At 39.1% G+C, this 16620-nt stretch overlaps 1 protein-coding gene across 23 annotated transcripts in view; it reads right to left on the reverse strand.

Moving 5' to 3' along the window:
* Positions 1–610: 610 nt before the first annotated feature.
* The window catches only part of MAPK10 (mitogen-activated protein kinase 10), a 266180-nt gene continuing 250170 nt past the window's right edge, over positions 611–16620 (reverse strand). For 17 of the 23 annotated variants that reach the window (XM_073340583.2, XM_073340584.2, XM_073340591.2 and 14 more), the window contains one exon: positions 611–16103. In XM_073340583.2, coding sequence (XP_073196684.1) covers positions 15961–16103 — 143 coding nt within the window. In that variant the 3' untranslated portion in view covers positions 611–15960. Of the gene's footprint in view, positions 16109–16620 lie in introns of all 23 variants that reach the window. The other 6 variants (XR_012158458.2, XR_012158459.2, XR_012158454.2 and 3 more) reach the window with 6 other exon arrangements.

Genomic DNA, 16620 nt, shown 5'->3' on the forward strand with positions numbered 1-16620 from the left:
TGTCAGAGAGAGGGTTGAATAATACTCCCGCTACTCAAATGTTTAGGACCACCTACACTACACCCTTCTGCTTTATATATCCAAGAGCTGCTCCAATGGATGCAGAACAGGGCAAATTCTGAGTCAGACTATTTGCAAAAGCATGACTTTAAAGGGAATGAATAAGGCAAAATGGATTTTGCCTGAGCAGAACACTTGCCCCTAATTCCTCTGGAGGTAAGTTTCTAATCTGACTGTTTAGCAGCGCTCTCCTTTGGGCAGTGCTTGTTGGATTGAATGTTAATATATATTAAGAGGTGGTGTGTTCCAGTGGATAAGGCACTGAACTGAGACTCAGGAGACCGGGGTTCTAGTCACTGCTTTGTCACTGACCTTTGTGCATCCTTAGGGAATCATTCTGCTGCTCTGTGCCTTGTCTATTTAGATTATAAATTCTTTCTTATAGGAACTGTCTCTTATTATGTGTATGAGCACCATGCACCTAGCACAAGGGGGCCTCAACATTGCTTGGGGCCTCTAGGTGCTGCTGTAATGTGGCCAATACTAATGCCACTCTTGGAAAGGTAGAGGTGGTGCGAGGACTACATGAAATAATTCACACTGCTTCTGATTTCAAAGAGTTCTTTTTATTTTCAGTCACACACAGAGTATTTATTCATACACAGTAAATTTAAAATCTCGAGTGTCTTTTTTTTTTCTTTCCATCTAAAAAAATATAATTAGTTCAGGACCGGAGACGCAGGTATGTCATTTCCTGAAGTGATTATACTTTTCTGAAAAGTCCGGTGCTGTTTGGAGCTGGAGTTTGGGCATGGGAAAAAAAGACTGTCAGACTTTTACACTGCTGTAGAGGAACCGTGCACGTACCTCCTTCTCACACCAGAACAAAATCAGTCACAAACAGTACCAAAAAAAATGAACTTCTATTTATTTTACATAAAGGAATTACATCTAGTCTTAGTAGTTGAACATCCTCTTCCTCCTCCTCACTTGTGCAATCTCCATAAGATTCTAACGCTAATCCCACCTGCCTTATTTGGACAAAACTCCTGCCGGACGTAAAGCAGGAGTTTTGCCTCACTGAGGAATGCAGGGTTGGGCCTAGGTTAGTGTTGTTGTTAAAGTGAGTTCCATGCAGCAGCAATGATTGTAGTTAGTGTAGGAGCTTTGCTTTCCAAACAAGTCCCTAACTCTAAACTACCTGGCATCCACGCATGAGATAAGGAAGAAAACATAATGCATTGTTTGCTAATATACATGGCTTCTGCAGTAGTTGTTTTGGGTGGGAGTGATTTCATTCTCGGGGGTCAGATGTGAAAGGGAAAAGGTTTATTTTGGGGGCACTCCACAATTTATTACCCTCCTGTTAGTTAAAATTGCCTTTCAGTCAATGTTTTAAATCCTGCAGGCCTGAAGAATGGCATTTTCTTTTCCAGCCTTGAGAGCTGCCTGCCTCAGTCTTCTGTGTTTAAGGGGATGTAAGTCAAAGTCCTGGGAGTTGGTTAAAACAGGCCTGGTGAGAGACAATGTAGAATTCTGCCAGCTAACCAAAAGGTCACGCTAAAATTCCATGTGAAAACAATGTTGCATTTTCTGTTGCTCAGTGATGGACGTGACAACTAGAACAAAAAGCATCAATCAAATTATGCATTTGTATATTCTGAAAATGAGTGCCAAGCCTAAGTAACTGTGGCCAGGACACTGTGCTGAAGCAAGTCACAGCAGAGAAACTCCCCCAGGTTATGGAAGGCGGAACAGGTGCCATGGCCTGCAGCTTTCCTCTAGTGCAGGGGCTTGGCATTTACAGATTCACACTCTGTGTGAACTCATCGGCTGTTCTTTCGACATGCCTCCCCTTACTCCTCTTCCCTCCTTTAGAGGAGGGAGAACCACCAGTGAAGGGGCAGCACACTGTAGGGGAAAGAGAATCTCCTGGCAGAGGGTCTCCAAACCTGGCCCTCCGCCAGCACAGGTGGTGGTGTGGAATTCCACTTAGGATCTGGGCTGCAAGTAGCAGTTTAATTTTTTTTTTTCAAGCATTTTCCTGTATGAAGACCATTTCCAATCGGAATATGTCGCTTTGTCCCACTGTGCTGATTTAATTTGGTATCTATTAACACAGTAATGATGATAATGAAATCATTTCCTACTGACGTGACTCTCAGGTGTGCATCCATCCGTTTGCAATGCTAAACGTACCACCAGCTACAAAATTGCTTATAATGACAGAGTTGTTCTGACTGGCTGATCAGCATGCTAATGAGGTACCAGTTCATTAATTTATGTAAATCACATGGCTTGGCTGAAACTATTGTTCAACACTCATTATAGCCTACTTCATTTTCTTCCCTCACGAAGGTTTAAGCAATAGCAATAAAGCTACTGCGCTACATCTATTATTACAAATGAGACAACTGCATTCCTGGAAAAATAAAAAGAATGACTCTATGCCTTGTGCATTGTAATACCCTTGAATTATGGTTCTATGACTCCTAACCATTCATTGTGCCTTAAAAAGTGCACTGAAATTACGTACAGTAAAATCTGAACAAGACACCCTAATTAAGAGGCAGCCTCCTGTGTTGAGACCACTCCCAAATACCTTGGGCCTAAGGTCATCCATCCCCATCCTATCTGAAAAAAGAAAAGGCTGCTACTCTGAAACCAGTCATAAGATCCCTTGTGTCAATACTGGGGTGTGTGTGTACCACGCTTCCCAATCAGAATAGGCATGTATTGCACAAATTTTCACGTGTATAAACCATGCCACGAGGCAATACAGAATCAGGTCCCTTAAGACCAATTCTGCACTACCTTCTAACTGACTTTTGCCATCTCTTTGGACAATGGCTTAAGACAGGTCTTATTGTATTTCACATACTGTGCATTTCTCGATACTGTAAATAATGATACCGATTGCATTTCAGGAAAGGTGTTCCGATATTGAAAGGGAAAAAATGTGGTAGATCCTCAGTTCTTTATTAAACTAGCAGATAACTGGCATTTAGAGAAATGCATATGCTTAAATTTCTCATTCAAGAGATGACTGAATTGACACTATTTTACAGAAAAATTGGCTTGGCAAATAATCTCCATTTACTTAGAAAACAGCAGAAACTCTATAGCTCATTCTTCAATTTCTTGGTGCTATGTATTACCCTAAATCCTATTCCACTTGATTTTTTTCTGCAAAAGTAACATAACATGCTCTTGCTCTCATTCACACTGTGATGTCACTGTTCCTTGCTTATTACCCTTATAGCATGTATGCCAGTAATTCAGAGGAATTATATCCTCCTTGCATGTTCTTTGCTATAAAATGCAAATTCATTAGTTCCTCAGAGCAAGAGTATAAGGTTGATACAAATATGACTTTTCTTGGGGGACATCTGCTCTAAACAATGTATCATGGATTTGAGTATAATCACAATTAAAAAAAAAAGCCTTCTGACAGGGCAAAATGACTTCCTTAATCAGTAAGTGTCATACTACATTGTCATCTTTTAAAGAGAATGCATTGATCTTATTTTTACCTACTGTATATCTGATGTAATATCTCTTACTGGAGTGTTCTACTTACAAATAGAAGACATGAAATTAACTTTATGGAGAGACTGTCATAAATTTTGCTATGCTAGGGAGCATTAGGGTTGTGTAGATGATCATACTAACCTCACTGAGCCCTTAAGATTTAAATAGAGAATGATTCATCAGAAGTGATTTGGAAATATGTAGGTTCTTTGGAACACCAGGTAGTTGAAACTATTCCAATTCGAGAGGTGGGTATAACTTATCAAAGCTACATCACACTCTCTTTGGACCTTATTCTGCCACTCTTATGTGAATGATACTAAAAGGGACCATTTACAGATGAAGATATTAATTAGCATGGTGACAAAGTTAGACCCTCTCTGATGGCAGCTCCCAACACTGCCAAATTGCAGTTTGTTTCTGGATTACCTGACAGATGTACCACATCAGAGAGATAATTTCATTATACACCAAACTGGATCTGAAAGTAGTTACTTCAAACATATAGTATTTTGGATCTATGCTTCCTCTGAGAGAACTCACTGTGTATTAATTTACTATACTTGAAGGCTGGACCTAATGGTAGGGTTTCATCATACATTATATTTTTGGGAAGCACCAAGAATTACAGCTAAATAGGTAATTTTTCTCCAAAGTTAACAGTTGCAATAGATCCCTCACTTTCTACTACGTCAGCAACCTTATGCAGTGTGGGTGCAAATAGAAAGTATATACCCAAGGGTAGGAATCCACTAAATAATTGATTTTAGATGGTAAGAATTACAGGTAGATAACTTGCTTTTGTTTGGGAAGTAGGCTGTGTGTTAAACATACTTTAAATGGGGGTTTCAGCAGGGGTCTACATAATTACAGCATTCTCCAGTTGCTTTTACTGTATCAGGCCTCATTGGGGTTATATTTTATTTCATGTACGCTCTTACAGAGTCCACTGATATGAAACCCCATGGAAACATGAAAGAAGCAAAGACGACAACGTGAAGGTGGGGAGAAAGCAATGTAGCTATGCCCCCGGGAAATAATTCCCCTTTCCTATATTACAGCAAACCTAAACCACCAAGCTATCTGAAAGAGAGAACAATGCAAGCATGTCATCTCCATTTTGACACATTCATTTTCTTGTGTGGAGGTGAGTTTCATCAAACTAGTCTCACGCTTATCAGCGGTCGGTACCAGTTGGAGAAACCCTAGTGTGTAAATGAACATACTTTCTTCCAACTTTTGAGGGATTTTAGGCACAGGCTTGCAAATGATTTTCACAGGACTCACCATGGCTAAAATCCCATACAATGCTTTGAAAATGTATCTGCCAGTGACACTTCTGAAGGATCCATCTGAGTTTTTCCTGCATTGTCTTCCCATGGAGAAGACACAACTCACGCCATAAAGGTAACTGGCAACTGTTTTTTTTTAAACAGCAAACTTGCTGCAGAAACATGCTTGTTCCAAGGAAAGCAGTATTACCTGAAATGTCCATGAGCATCAAGAACATAATAAACTGCCCAGTGTTCACAGAGTAGGGGAAGAAATGCAGTACAGAACTGATAGGAGCACTGGTTTGGTTTCCAGTGATGCCTTCAGCACATTCTTGCCTTTAGATGATGATCTTGCTTCACCTCATGTTCCTTCACTTGTGTTCTTCTAAAAGAGGTTATACATACAACTTTACAAGGCCACAATCAGAAGAGTAATGTGAAAACTGCAGTCATAGGAGAAGTAAGTTTTAACTCCCTACAGTAATACAAACCAGCATCGGCAGGGAATAATTGGGGAATATTCTTGGTTGTCAACTCTGCCCTGTCCAGCTCTAAACCCAGTGTGTGCTATGTCCACTAAAGGGTTTGCAATTAAAACAATACCACAGTCAACTTGCTGAAAGAGATGCATTGCAAATCTGGAGTGGAATCTTTCTCCAGGTCCCTGAGTTCTGGTTTCATTGTGTGTCACAATGGCACCAACACATTTTGTGCATTAAAGGGTAGTAGCTGTGCCCATGTAGATTGCATTGTATGCTGCACTGTTAAAGATGTTAGGGGGGGCGACACTTCTGTTATTCCGTCCATGTCACTAACACCAGAAAAGGAGAAAGGGTAGTTAACACTCATTGCAACAATTCATTCCCTAAGTTTTAGCAATCCTACATTTTGCTGCTGGTGTGTGAAAGATTGTAGTGACACTGTAATTTTATTGCCTCTGCCATTAACATACTCATTCCATTTGAACTGATCATGCAGAAGGTCCGCAAGATAAAAGCAAGCAGCTCAGTAGTGCTGCCACTTGTCCAACTGGAATCACCAACTGTGAGTGTTGCTGAATTATCCAGGCAAGTTGAATTTGCCTCTCTTTTGGAGTGGGGAAGAGGATGAGAGGGTCTACAGTGCCAGAGAGAACACAAGGGGTAAGTGCATTTACGCTTAAATAACATGCACTGACCTTTCAGGAAACTGAATACAAAAAGCAATCCTCTGCCACTGCTAAGAACCCACAGGATATGTCATTGGGCTTGAGCTGAAGTTTGACAAGGGCTCTGCCTTAGAACTCCAAAGTTCACAATATTTAGATATAGGGTTTCATTTCTCACTAGGTGCAGTGACTTTAAATAGCAGTCCCTCTCTTTTTCTTAGTCCTCCCACTTCTGGCTAGGGGCTCTATGGAAATTAGCAGTTTTGCTTTTTAGAAAGGTTTTATGCAAACTCTTCATTTAAATTTCTCTTTGTTCATGCTCCCTTAAATTGGGGTTCAAATCATGCAGGATTGAGTCTGATTGTTTTACCTGAAACATAGCCTGTCCTTATGTAAACCTTACAGCAAGAGCTGCAACCAGGACAGTTTATGATAGGTTTGCTAATACAGTGTTTGGGGTCATTAAAAAAATCAATATTCTACAATAAAGAGTGTAGGTTCACTCTAAATTTGTTTCAGGTTAGACTCAAGTCTTGTTTTGTTTGCGTTTTTTTAACCTCATTGGCAAACCTGGTCCACATTTGATTTGTAGGGACCCCGCAAATCTCTCCTCCTGGCTTGGGGTCTCATCAGAGTTCAGCCCACTAGTAATTCTTTTCCCTAGTTTTAGGATAAGGCAGTAGGGCTGAAGCTGAAAAGATAAGATCTGGTTTTGGAGAATGTAAGGCAAATAATCCTGATGCCTCCTGGCATAAATTGATCACCAAGAAGAACTGTTTTCTGCACCATCATATATACTGCGGCACATTGAGGGGTGTTTCCCACCGCCTGATGCCTCAGGGACTGATCCCTGTCACATATTGGACTCAATGGTCCAATTCCACTTCATTTGTGCTTCTTCAGATGTTAGGCAGGAATTGATGACAGTGTGGTATTTTCATGGCACCTGCAGATGATTTCTTGCCCATATCTATATAGGACTTTTCCCCCCTAACATATGTCAATCAGTGAGTAGATGACCTTAAAAGATTTTCCACCCCACACATCCCCTAAACAATTGGTTGTTCCTGGAAAGTGAAAGAGAATGATTTCAATGTCTGCCTATATAGTTTGTAGAGAAACAAGATGGATGAATTAATAGCTTTTTATTGGACCAACTTCTATTGGTGAAAGAGACAAGCAAGAGAGCTTTGTGTAGCTAGAAAGCTTCTCTCTCACCAACAGAGGTTGTTCTAGTAAAAGATATGACCTCACCCACCTTGTCTCTCGAATATCCTGGAACCAAAATTTAGTTTGTATTAAGATGAGATCATACATTTTCTACCTGCATCTCACATCAGCCAGAGCTGGAAGTTGTTAACCATCTTGAAATTCCTTTCACAATCCTCCTTTGAACGGGAAAAGTTTTAGATGCTCAAATCATTTTTTCCACATTTACAGTATCTCACTGCAGAGCCGAGAACCAGCTGCTCCCTATAAGGAGACTTGGCACAAGCATTCAGAAAAGTAGCTATTTTTTTCACTGGCCCAGTTACTATTATATACAAATGTGTGTCCTGCTGGGATATGGACAGAGCCTTCGACGGAGGCATCAACAAGACAAACAATAATTAATCCTTCCCCCGAGGCCCATTTTAAAATATGACAAATCCATTACGAAATCACTAGTAATTAAACCAACTAAACTTGCTCACAATGCACCATATACACTAAGAGACCCATAATCACATCTTCTTGAAGACATGCTAGCTAAGCGCTTCAAGCTGTACAGTTAGTAGGAGAGTTCAGAACATTATGATTAAAAATCATGACCATCTGCTGGAGAAGGCACAGTGTATTAACCTAAAATGGAGTTAATGCTTTATTTGAATTGGTCTGTGGAAGGTCTTAGCTAGAGAGCAGTTTAATTGGAGAATGTGTTTTTTCTAAAAAATAGTATAATGCTACCCCCAAAAGAAAAGGCTTGTGCCATTAGTAATGTGGAGAAAGCCAAAATGACTGGTTGTTGGCCACAGTTTCCATCTACAGGACCATCAGGCTTTAGTTTCCCATCACACCAATGGACTGAAGCCATACCAAACGTCTAAGATGAATTAAAACCTGCACTAATATGCTTAATCCAGCCTTACATTCTCCTCATGAATTTTTGCCAGGCACAAAATTTACTTGCTGATCTTAATCCCAATGATGATACCACTCTCTTTCCTATGTGTTCTGAACAAACGGACAGGTAAAGTTTTGCCTCATTTCTATAAATGCTATTCAACATAGATTATTTGCCATAACCAATCTTTCTATAACAAACTACTTTTCACCAAAATAAGTGAAATTAAAAGTGAGACCAGCAGACTAAAGAACTGAAATTTCAAGTTAGAGGTCTATTATTTTAAACTGCTTGAACCACAGCTCCCTATAAAGGTCAATGGGCATTATGTGATATGCAACAGCAATGGCCAGATCCTGATCTAGAACCACTATAATTTAGGATTCAGGGTTTGTTTGAAGTAAAAATATGGCTAGTGTGTGGATTTGGATTCAGAGATCTCATGAAGTGTTCTCACAAAGATTTTTACTTCTATGCTGGAGAGGTGCAAGCCTCACAAAAACTCTGTGTTGGAAGATTTCAAGTACATTTAAATGGAAAATATTCCCACCTCCCCGTTCCATTTTGGAACCAAAATCTTATAAAGGTGTTTGGAGCCTGGGTTTTAAATCCAAATTCTGCAGCAAATCAATGGGGTTTGAATTAAATGTTTTAGTTGTGGCCCATTTCTTTGCATGAAAACTGGAAGAAGAATAGACCACAATGCTCGCCTGGTTAGTGTAGGGGACTCAGCTCTGCATAGCCTAATCACATCACTATCTTAACACAAAAATACATTTGAATTCCTTGCTTATCACTGATTTACAACAGTAATGTTACCCAAACCCCACTCTTTTCTATTCTGCTCCTTAAAGGCATTGAAGTAAGTTGAGAGTTGCTTTAGGCTGATTTTTATCTCCATAAGTTAATAAGGGGTGAAGGAAAGGGGGCAAGAAAACAGAGAGGGCTGTATGTTTGCCTTTTCTTATTTCACCCACCACATGAAGATCAAATAGGATTTCCTGGATAAAACTATTTTAATTAAATTAGTATAGAGCTAGTTCTAAAAGAAAGCAACCCAAACATTCCTTATTGGAACAGTCTGTCTTGACATACATACATGTTCAGTCGGTGAAATACACCCCTGTGCAGAGAGCTCTTAACAAGGCCTCCACAACACTAACTCCTCAAAGTAGGGCATAAGTAAAGCACAGGCCTCATACAGGTGCCCTGAGGAGGAGGAGTGAAGTTCACTCATTGGCCACAGCTTCTTCACAGGTAAGGAGGGTCCCATTCTGTAAAATTCAGCAGCTTTCCTAATGTACAGTCACAGAGGTGCACTTGGGGCTTCACACACAGAGTACTTAAAGTATTTCATTTGAATCCTGACCTTACATGACTTGGTGCTCTCAAAGTCTCACTGAAGTTAATGAGTGCAGAAGACATGCATAATGAGGTCCTATATCAATATGGTTTACTACACTGTGTTATTTATCTGGAACACTAAAAACCAACTAAACAGAAGCAAATCAGTACACCAGTGAAAAGTATCTTCATGAGAAGAACTCAGACAAGATTTTCTTTTGACATGAAGGGGGAAGGAAAGTCCTTTCTGCTTTTAATAACTCAAAACTATCGATGAATGAAGCCAAAGCCAATATGGGGCCCTTACACCAACCAGAGGGAACATAGAAGGGGAAAAAAGAAAATAATGTAAGGAGGGGAAATGGTAATATTTTCAGTTTATCCATGCTTAGTGGTTCTGGCTACCGCTTCAAAGTTGGATATTTATCCCCCAGTCTTCATGCTGAACTTTTATTGGCTTTGTGGTTTTTTTTAATCAACACTTATATGTTACAGTCCCTAATGTCAGTTATACTTTGAAGTCCGCTCATGCAGGTCTACAGGCAGGTGTCTTATTACAGAATGGACGTGGCAAGGTGAACAGTTCATTTTCCTAGTTAGGTTTTGGAGATGCTGTTGTTTAATATATACTGGCCGTAAGTCCCACTTAATTTACTAAATATACATCATTCTTTATATACACAAGCCCCTGGGATCTTCCTTCTCAGTACATGCCTGACCAAGGAAATAGCCAGAGGTCAACTACATTTAGGCATACAGTGATCTTTTTTTTAAAAGATCCAACAAGACGAGGTGGTGAATTATTACATATTAGTTACAGAGAAGAATAGAATCAGTTCAGCTATTTACATTGTAAATATCTGGTTTTCTAGAAGAAAAGGATGGCTCTGTTCAGTGGAAATTAGCGAAGAGAACAGGTGTGCCTGTCTAAACTGATAAGCACAATGAGGGTATTTTAGTTTCCAAAGTGGCCAAGTCTTACTTGAGTATATACTTTTCAGCCTCAGCTGGAAATGACTCACTTGGCCTTGGCAGGAGTTTTCAATGTTCTTTTTGCAGACTTGGACCTTCTCCAAAAGCCTTAACCTGACATTTGTCAACGAGATTGAACAGAAATGAGGTTTAAACAATTCAGCTCTTGCAATCAATACCAAATTAAAAAAAAGAGATATTAGGTCTTACTGACAAGTTCCTAATATATCTCATGGATTCCACTAAACTACATTGGACAGAGTTATTTTCCAACTCCTCAAAGATGACAAACAATTTTTTTTCTAATTAAGACATTACATAGTTGTGGAATATTCAAATCTGCTGAACATTGTTTTTTTGTTTGTGCAGGGGGTATATTTATTTAAAGTTCATCTTCAGCCTGCCACAAGTTAATGGTATCCTTTGAAAACTGATGTAAATTGAAACAAGCACAACTATCAGATTCTTGAAGATGCAAGGTTTGATTAAGTTTACAGGGTCATTTTCCACATTAAGAAATTTGGATCAAATATTAGTATATCACGAAGAACCTAAAAACACACACCCACTCGTGCACGCAGAAAAAATACAAACCTAAACACCTAACTCACACTTGTGTTTGCCTGACTATTTAACAAAAATCTAATTCTTTCCCAACAGGTTTTCATTCTGTGTTCCTCTCCTCAGAAACAATAAAGAGTATAGCTGGGTTGAGAATTTTAGAGATTTTGAAAATTTGTCTTGTCCCAAATAGGGAAAATCTTGAAAAATTTCTGCAAACTGATCATAATAATACAAAGCAGATCAGGTCAACTTGGGACTTGTGCCAATTTCAAAACCTTTTTCTCCCTCCAAATTTTTTCAAATTGGAAGCTTCATCAAAACCAACCCTGTCTCACGAACAGTTTGGGTTCTGATGAATCAGCATGTTCAGATGAAAAAAAAATTGTTGTTAGAAAACTTCCAACGAGCTCTACTCAATGGTATCAACTTGGATGGGATTTAATGAAGGGACAGTGTCATGGAAATTGTCCTCAGGGCACTAACATAAGTCTAGCTTCTTCAGTAAGCACCAGGTAACAGCCCAAAGGTGAAACCACATACGGGAGCCTCAGCTTGGCTTGTAAATTGAGCAAAGTGAGTGGTACTGTCACAGCATCATCTGATCTAGCCAATGTTGCCACCTCTTGGAGTTACAGATTTATGCCATGAAGAAAAGAATTTGAAAAGGAAAAATTCACTGAATGAGGGATGTGTTCGTCATCTAGGTTCTGTTTCTGATCAACAAAATAAGCTACCCCAAGTGTACTTCCACGCCATGTGATGTAGGATTCTACTGAACTTGAGGTTACATCAGGCAACCCATGTAAACTAGAATAATTCAGAAGAAGAATGTGAGTTGCAAACATCTCAGCGTTGGACCAACTTAAAGAAATACTTTAATTGTCTAAAGATACTTTACAGTCTTCATGGAATGTTTCTTTAGAATTTATTGAAACCAGTAGGGCACTCTGGATATTATCCTTTATGGAGATTTAGTGAACCAATCTTTAGAATCCTATAGCAGAAAATTATACCTCTATTTAAATTCTATAGGCTGGTGATAATTTTCTGTTACATTCTATATTTTTCTATAAGGGAAATGATTAGTCAGTCATGCATTGTGGGTGTTGCATAACCAGAGCAAGCCTAAAAAGAAACCACTCTTCCAACAGCCATCAAGTTTGCAGGAGCAAGGTTAATCTCCATACCAATAGCTAGATCTGCATAACCATCTGTTTATTTCAACCTCCTTCACGTTCAAACAAGGAAAAATATCAGTCTCTTAGAAGCATTAGTACACTGTAATTCCTGTAGGGTTCTCATATCATCCAGAAACTTAGGAAGATGCCCCTGAAGATGTAGTAGCCCCATTGGTTCTTCAATCATTTCCTCCTTTTACAGTTTCTTAAAGTGACTTTAACTAGTGTTCAGTACAGAGATTGGCAATCACTTTACTCTGCCAGTGGCTATCAACATGATTTAAGGAAGTCACTTAAGGGCAGGTATTTAAAGGTTTCAGAGACCTGAAGATGCAGATAGGTGCCTAGTGGATTTTTCGAAAGCACCTAGGCACCTAACTTCAATGGAAGTCAATGACAGTTAGGTGCCTAGTGGGATATTTCAAAAGTGCATAGGTTCCTATCAGCAGCTTCAGGCATTAAATCTAGCCCTTAGCCAGAATGTGTCTCATTCTTTCCATTATTTTAGCTGTAAAGCACTTTGAAAGCATATAAGTGCAAGGTATTAATTAATATTATTAAAAACAGAGGTAGATTTAAAAATCACTTGCAAGAGAGAGAATAAGAGCAACCATCATTTCATGCTGGCTACAATATTGAACTAATGAGGAAAAGGCTTGAAACACCGATGTCTGGAACTTCTAGAAGCTATGAAGGTTTTTATCTATCCATAGGTATTTACAGAGCATGAGTCACTGTAGTTTCTAGTTGATCGGTACCTGTATTCCTTTAGGTTACATGCTGACAGCATCAACTTCCTGAGCCAAGGGAAAATGAATGATACTATTCAGGTTTGAGGGGTTGTTACTCCAGCTCTGACAGATCCGACAAGGTCTATTGCTCATTTGCTGATAGCTTTGTCCAGGGTGGAGAGCCTTGCACCCTTCAAAGAGCAGAGCTGCCCAAAAGGAAGATTGACAAATTTAAGGATAAAAAGAAATGCTATGATTGTTTACTTAGGCCACAACTCAGCAAAGCACTTAACTATGTTCATCCCTATTCAGCAAAGAACTAAAGCATATGCTTAATTATAAGTAAATCCCATTGACCTGTGTGTGACTTAGACACATGCATTGGTGTTTTGATGAATCAGGGCCTTAGATGGGCATTTAGATAAACTGTATTCTCTATCTTAGGGATTCCTATAGTGCCAATCACTGGGACGTCTTTTATGGTGTCCGCATCCCTTTTCATCAGCCCAGGGAAAAATGAATTGTACTGCACAGGAGAGTGGTCGTTGTTCTAGTTTTGACAGATTAAACTTGGGAGAGTTTCCACACACTTTAAGTAGCTCTCTACAAAGGACTTCCCAGAAATTGTTCTGAAAGTCTATGGCATGGTTGTGGTTAGTTGTACTCATTTAATAATCTGTCACTCCAAGAGGCTCACCCTTTTTTCAGTTGAGAAGACAACCTAAAATGGAGGTGAATTCTCTATATTTTACTAGTGTTAACGTATGATGATTGAAAGCTGGAGCTGATAACTGCTATTATTGCTAGGGAATCCCCCTCAGTGTTATTGCTTTTGACACACCTACAATGCATTGTGGTATCCCTTTAAACACTTTCACGAGTATTTGCATTCACCTGAGGCTGGATTAAGGTCATGTTGCTAAACGATGATTTGATGTTTCATGGCTTTAAGAGAGAATATTGCTAAATCTATTAGCAGTAGTAATTTATTGTTTATACTTATTGCTTTCACACCTACTGCTGAAACTGAGTTTTTTTGAAAAATTACATACATAATTTTGTTTTCAATATATGAAAAAATGTCATGGAAAAAAAGCCACCAAAACATACCTGGGGAAAAATTACTTTATAGTGTAATTTCAAGACCACTCAGAGCTACTAACTCTGAGTTTACATTACATTTATTCTTTATTTTTATTTTACATACTTGAGTGGAAGCTTTATTGTTTGCTTTTTACTTTGGACAAAATCTCAGTTGATATTCAGATATTTTCCCCAGTTTAGGGATGGCAGATTTGTCAACTGTCCAATCAAATATTTGTAGATTCAAAAATTGTCATACATTACAGTTAACTAGAATAAGCTATTTAAATTAACTTTTCCTGCCATTTGGATGAGGCATACATTACAGATGGCACAGCACATTTGGATAAGAGGAGAGAGATGTGAACCCTAGAATCCTGGCTAAATTCCAACTCAGACAGTTGCATTTTGCCTACCTAAAATTCTCATTGCTGTTTCAGGAGGAAAAACAGTTCTTCAGTTGCCCTAAACAATTGTGTCGTGTTGCTGTACGCTGTTAAAAGACCTGACACTACTCTCTGCTGCAAGTCCAAAGTATTATTATCCATCAAAATCCAATTGATATTTACTCAATATTGGCTTCTTTGAAATATGCAAAAGCTGCCTGAGATCCTGATTGTTACACTCTCAGCTTGGCTCCTGGCTGTTAAATAAAGGCAAAGCATATTAAATGTATGAGAATATTTGACCATTCAATTTACTAACCTGCTAGGTGTAGCCCAGTTGATGAAGCACTTTGAGGAATCAGCTGATTTGTCACCGGGGGGCGGGGGGGGGAGGCTGAAACGAACTATAGAATCAATGATGTCCAAGTAATGTAATTCCCACAAGGGAAATTATTTAAAGGGAATTCAACTCCTTTGCAGCAACAAATACCTAGAGAGGGAGTAGACTGCAAACATCCCTTGTCTGCAATCCTGGCTGACCAAGCACCTAGTCATAAATGATACATAAAAATTGTGTACATCCTTCTTGTTGTTATCTGAGCCTATCCCCCACATTTTAGCCCCTAACACACACATACACATTATAATTAACAATGATAAGCCTATCTATAAGCTAAGAAAAATAACTCACTGTATTATCACTATGAAAAGTGTGTCTCTGAAGTCCTTGTGGGCTGAGATATTAGGTATTCACAGGACAACTCCTCCATCCTCAACCCCAACAGCTCCCAAAGATAGATATGCTTCCTTTTAACCTGGTCCTAGCTCATATCTGTGCTAAAAATCAAAGCAACAAATGTTAGCATGCACATTTTCCTTGTAAATCTCCATTCCGTGCATCCTCCGTACAAACCAGTATTATTAAAAATATATATATCAGTTGAAATTGGGGTGCTACATCTTCAAGGGTCTGAGAGAGCTCAGGCTTGACTTATTATTTTTGCTTTTACAAATCTTATCTGATATACAACTTAATGAACAAACAGAACAGATTATATACTGGCAATATGTTACAGATGTTCACATGAAATGGGCCAATTAGTTCTAGAGTGCACACTGCATATCTGTATATAATGTATAGAGATACACAGTTGCACATACTATCATACACATTTGTGTATGTTTGCTGTACAGGTACTGAGATAAATGTGTGTGTATCTATATCTAAGTGGCCAGAAGTAGGAAAATAGATTAGCAAGATAGTGAAATCAGATACACACACATACATATGTAGAGTGGCTACTGCACACCTTGTCATGCCAGTGTGAAAAAGGACAGTTGCAGGTTGCTGGTTTTGCAGCCATTAATTTTACATTTCATGGGGAAAAAAAGGCTTCTTTAATTCCCTTTTTTTTCAGTAAGCATCATTGGAAGAAGACCAAAGCAGAGCAACTATAAGTTAAATATATACTTGAGCTTAGCTGCATTACATAACTCTGTAGGAGAAGCAGGCTGAAAAGGGTTTTGTTTCATTTAAATCTTTATCTTTTATTTCTCTTCCTTTCCATCGTTTATTCTTGTTATTATTTTCCCCCTAAATTGCCTCATCTTCTGAAGAACGTTGGGTTTCGCAGGCAGGCGGCTAGTCACCTGCAACAACCGAGGGGTCCTGCAGAAGCTTCCAAGCTGCTGTCGGTGTCAGATGCCAGGGTTTGGTCAGTGGACATGGAGGAGATGTCGTTGACAGATGAGGATGGAGGGAGGCTTTCGCTGCTGTTCACTGCTGCACCTGTGCTAAGAAAATGAACACCAATGTGATTAAACCTGAAACCCAAGGAATCCTTGCAACTTGAAGACAAATGAAGCATTACTTGTTGCAACAGGGATTTGGAACACACACCATTTTAAGCAACAATGGAAGGTCAACAAAAATAGGCCAAGGAAAGCCCAATCCTGGAGTCATACAGGTCGATGGAAGTTTAGCTACTGACTTTGATAGCAGTAAGACTCGGACCATAAAGCTTCCTTTTCCAGCCTCAAGTTCTAGTCTTGACTAACATTTTAAACTACAGAAGTTTTGGTGGGAAACTTCTACCTCATGAGGTTGTTTTGAATAAAATCCATGTTGCATTTCTTATAAAGTAACTTCACTGATGTATCCTCTTAGAGCCATGAAAAAAATCAGGCTAGGGGCTTGTGGTCCACTGAAATTGAGCCTGAACAGACTGCAGGAGGAATTAGTTGAAGCTAAATTAGCCCCCATCGTATTGTATGTAGAGCTGGGGTTATTTTTTTCAACGTGCATT

This window comes from Lepidochelys kempii, chromosome 4 (assembly GCF_965140285.1).
Source record: "Lepidochelys kempii isolate rLepKem1 chromosome 4, rLepKem1.hap1, whole genome shotgun sequence".
Lineage (NCBI taxonomy): Eukaryota > Metazoa > Chordata > Testudines > Cheloniidae > Lepidochelys > Lepidochelys kempii.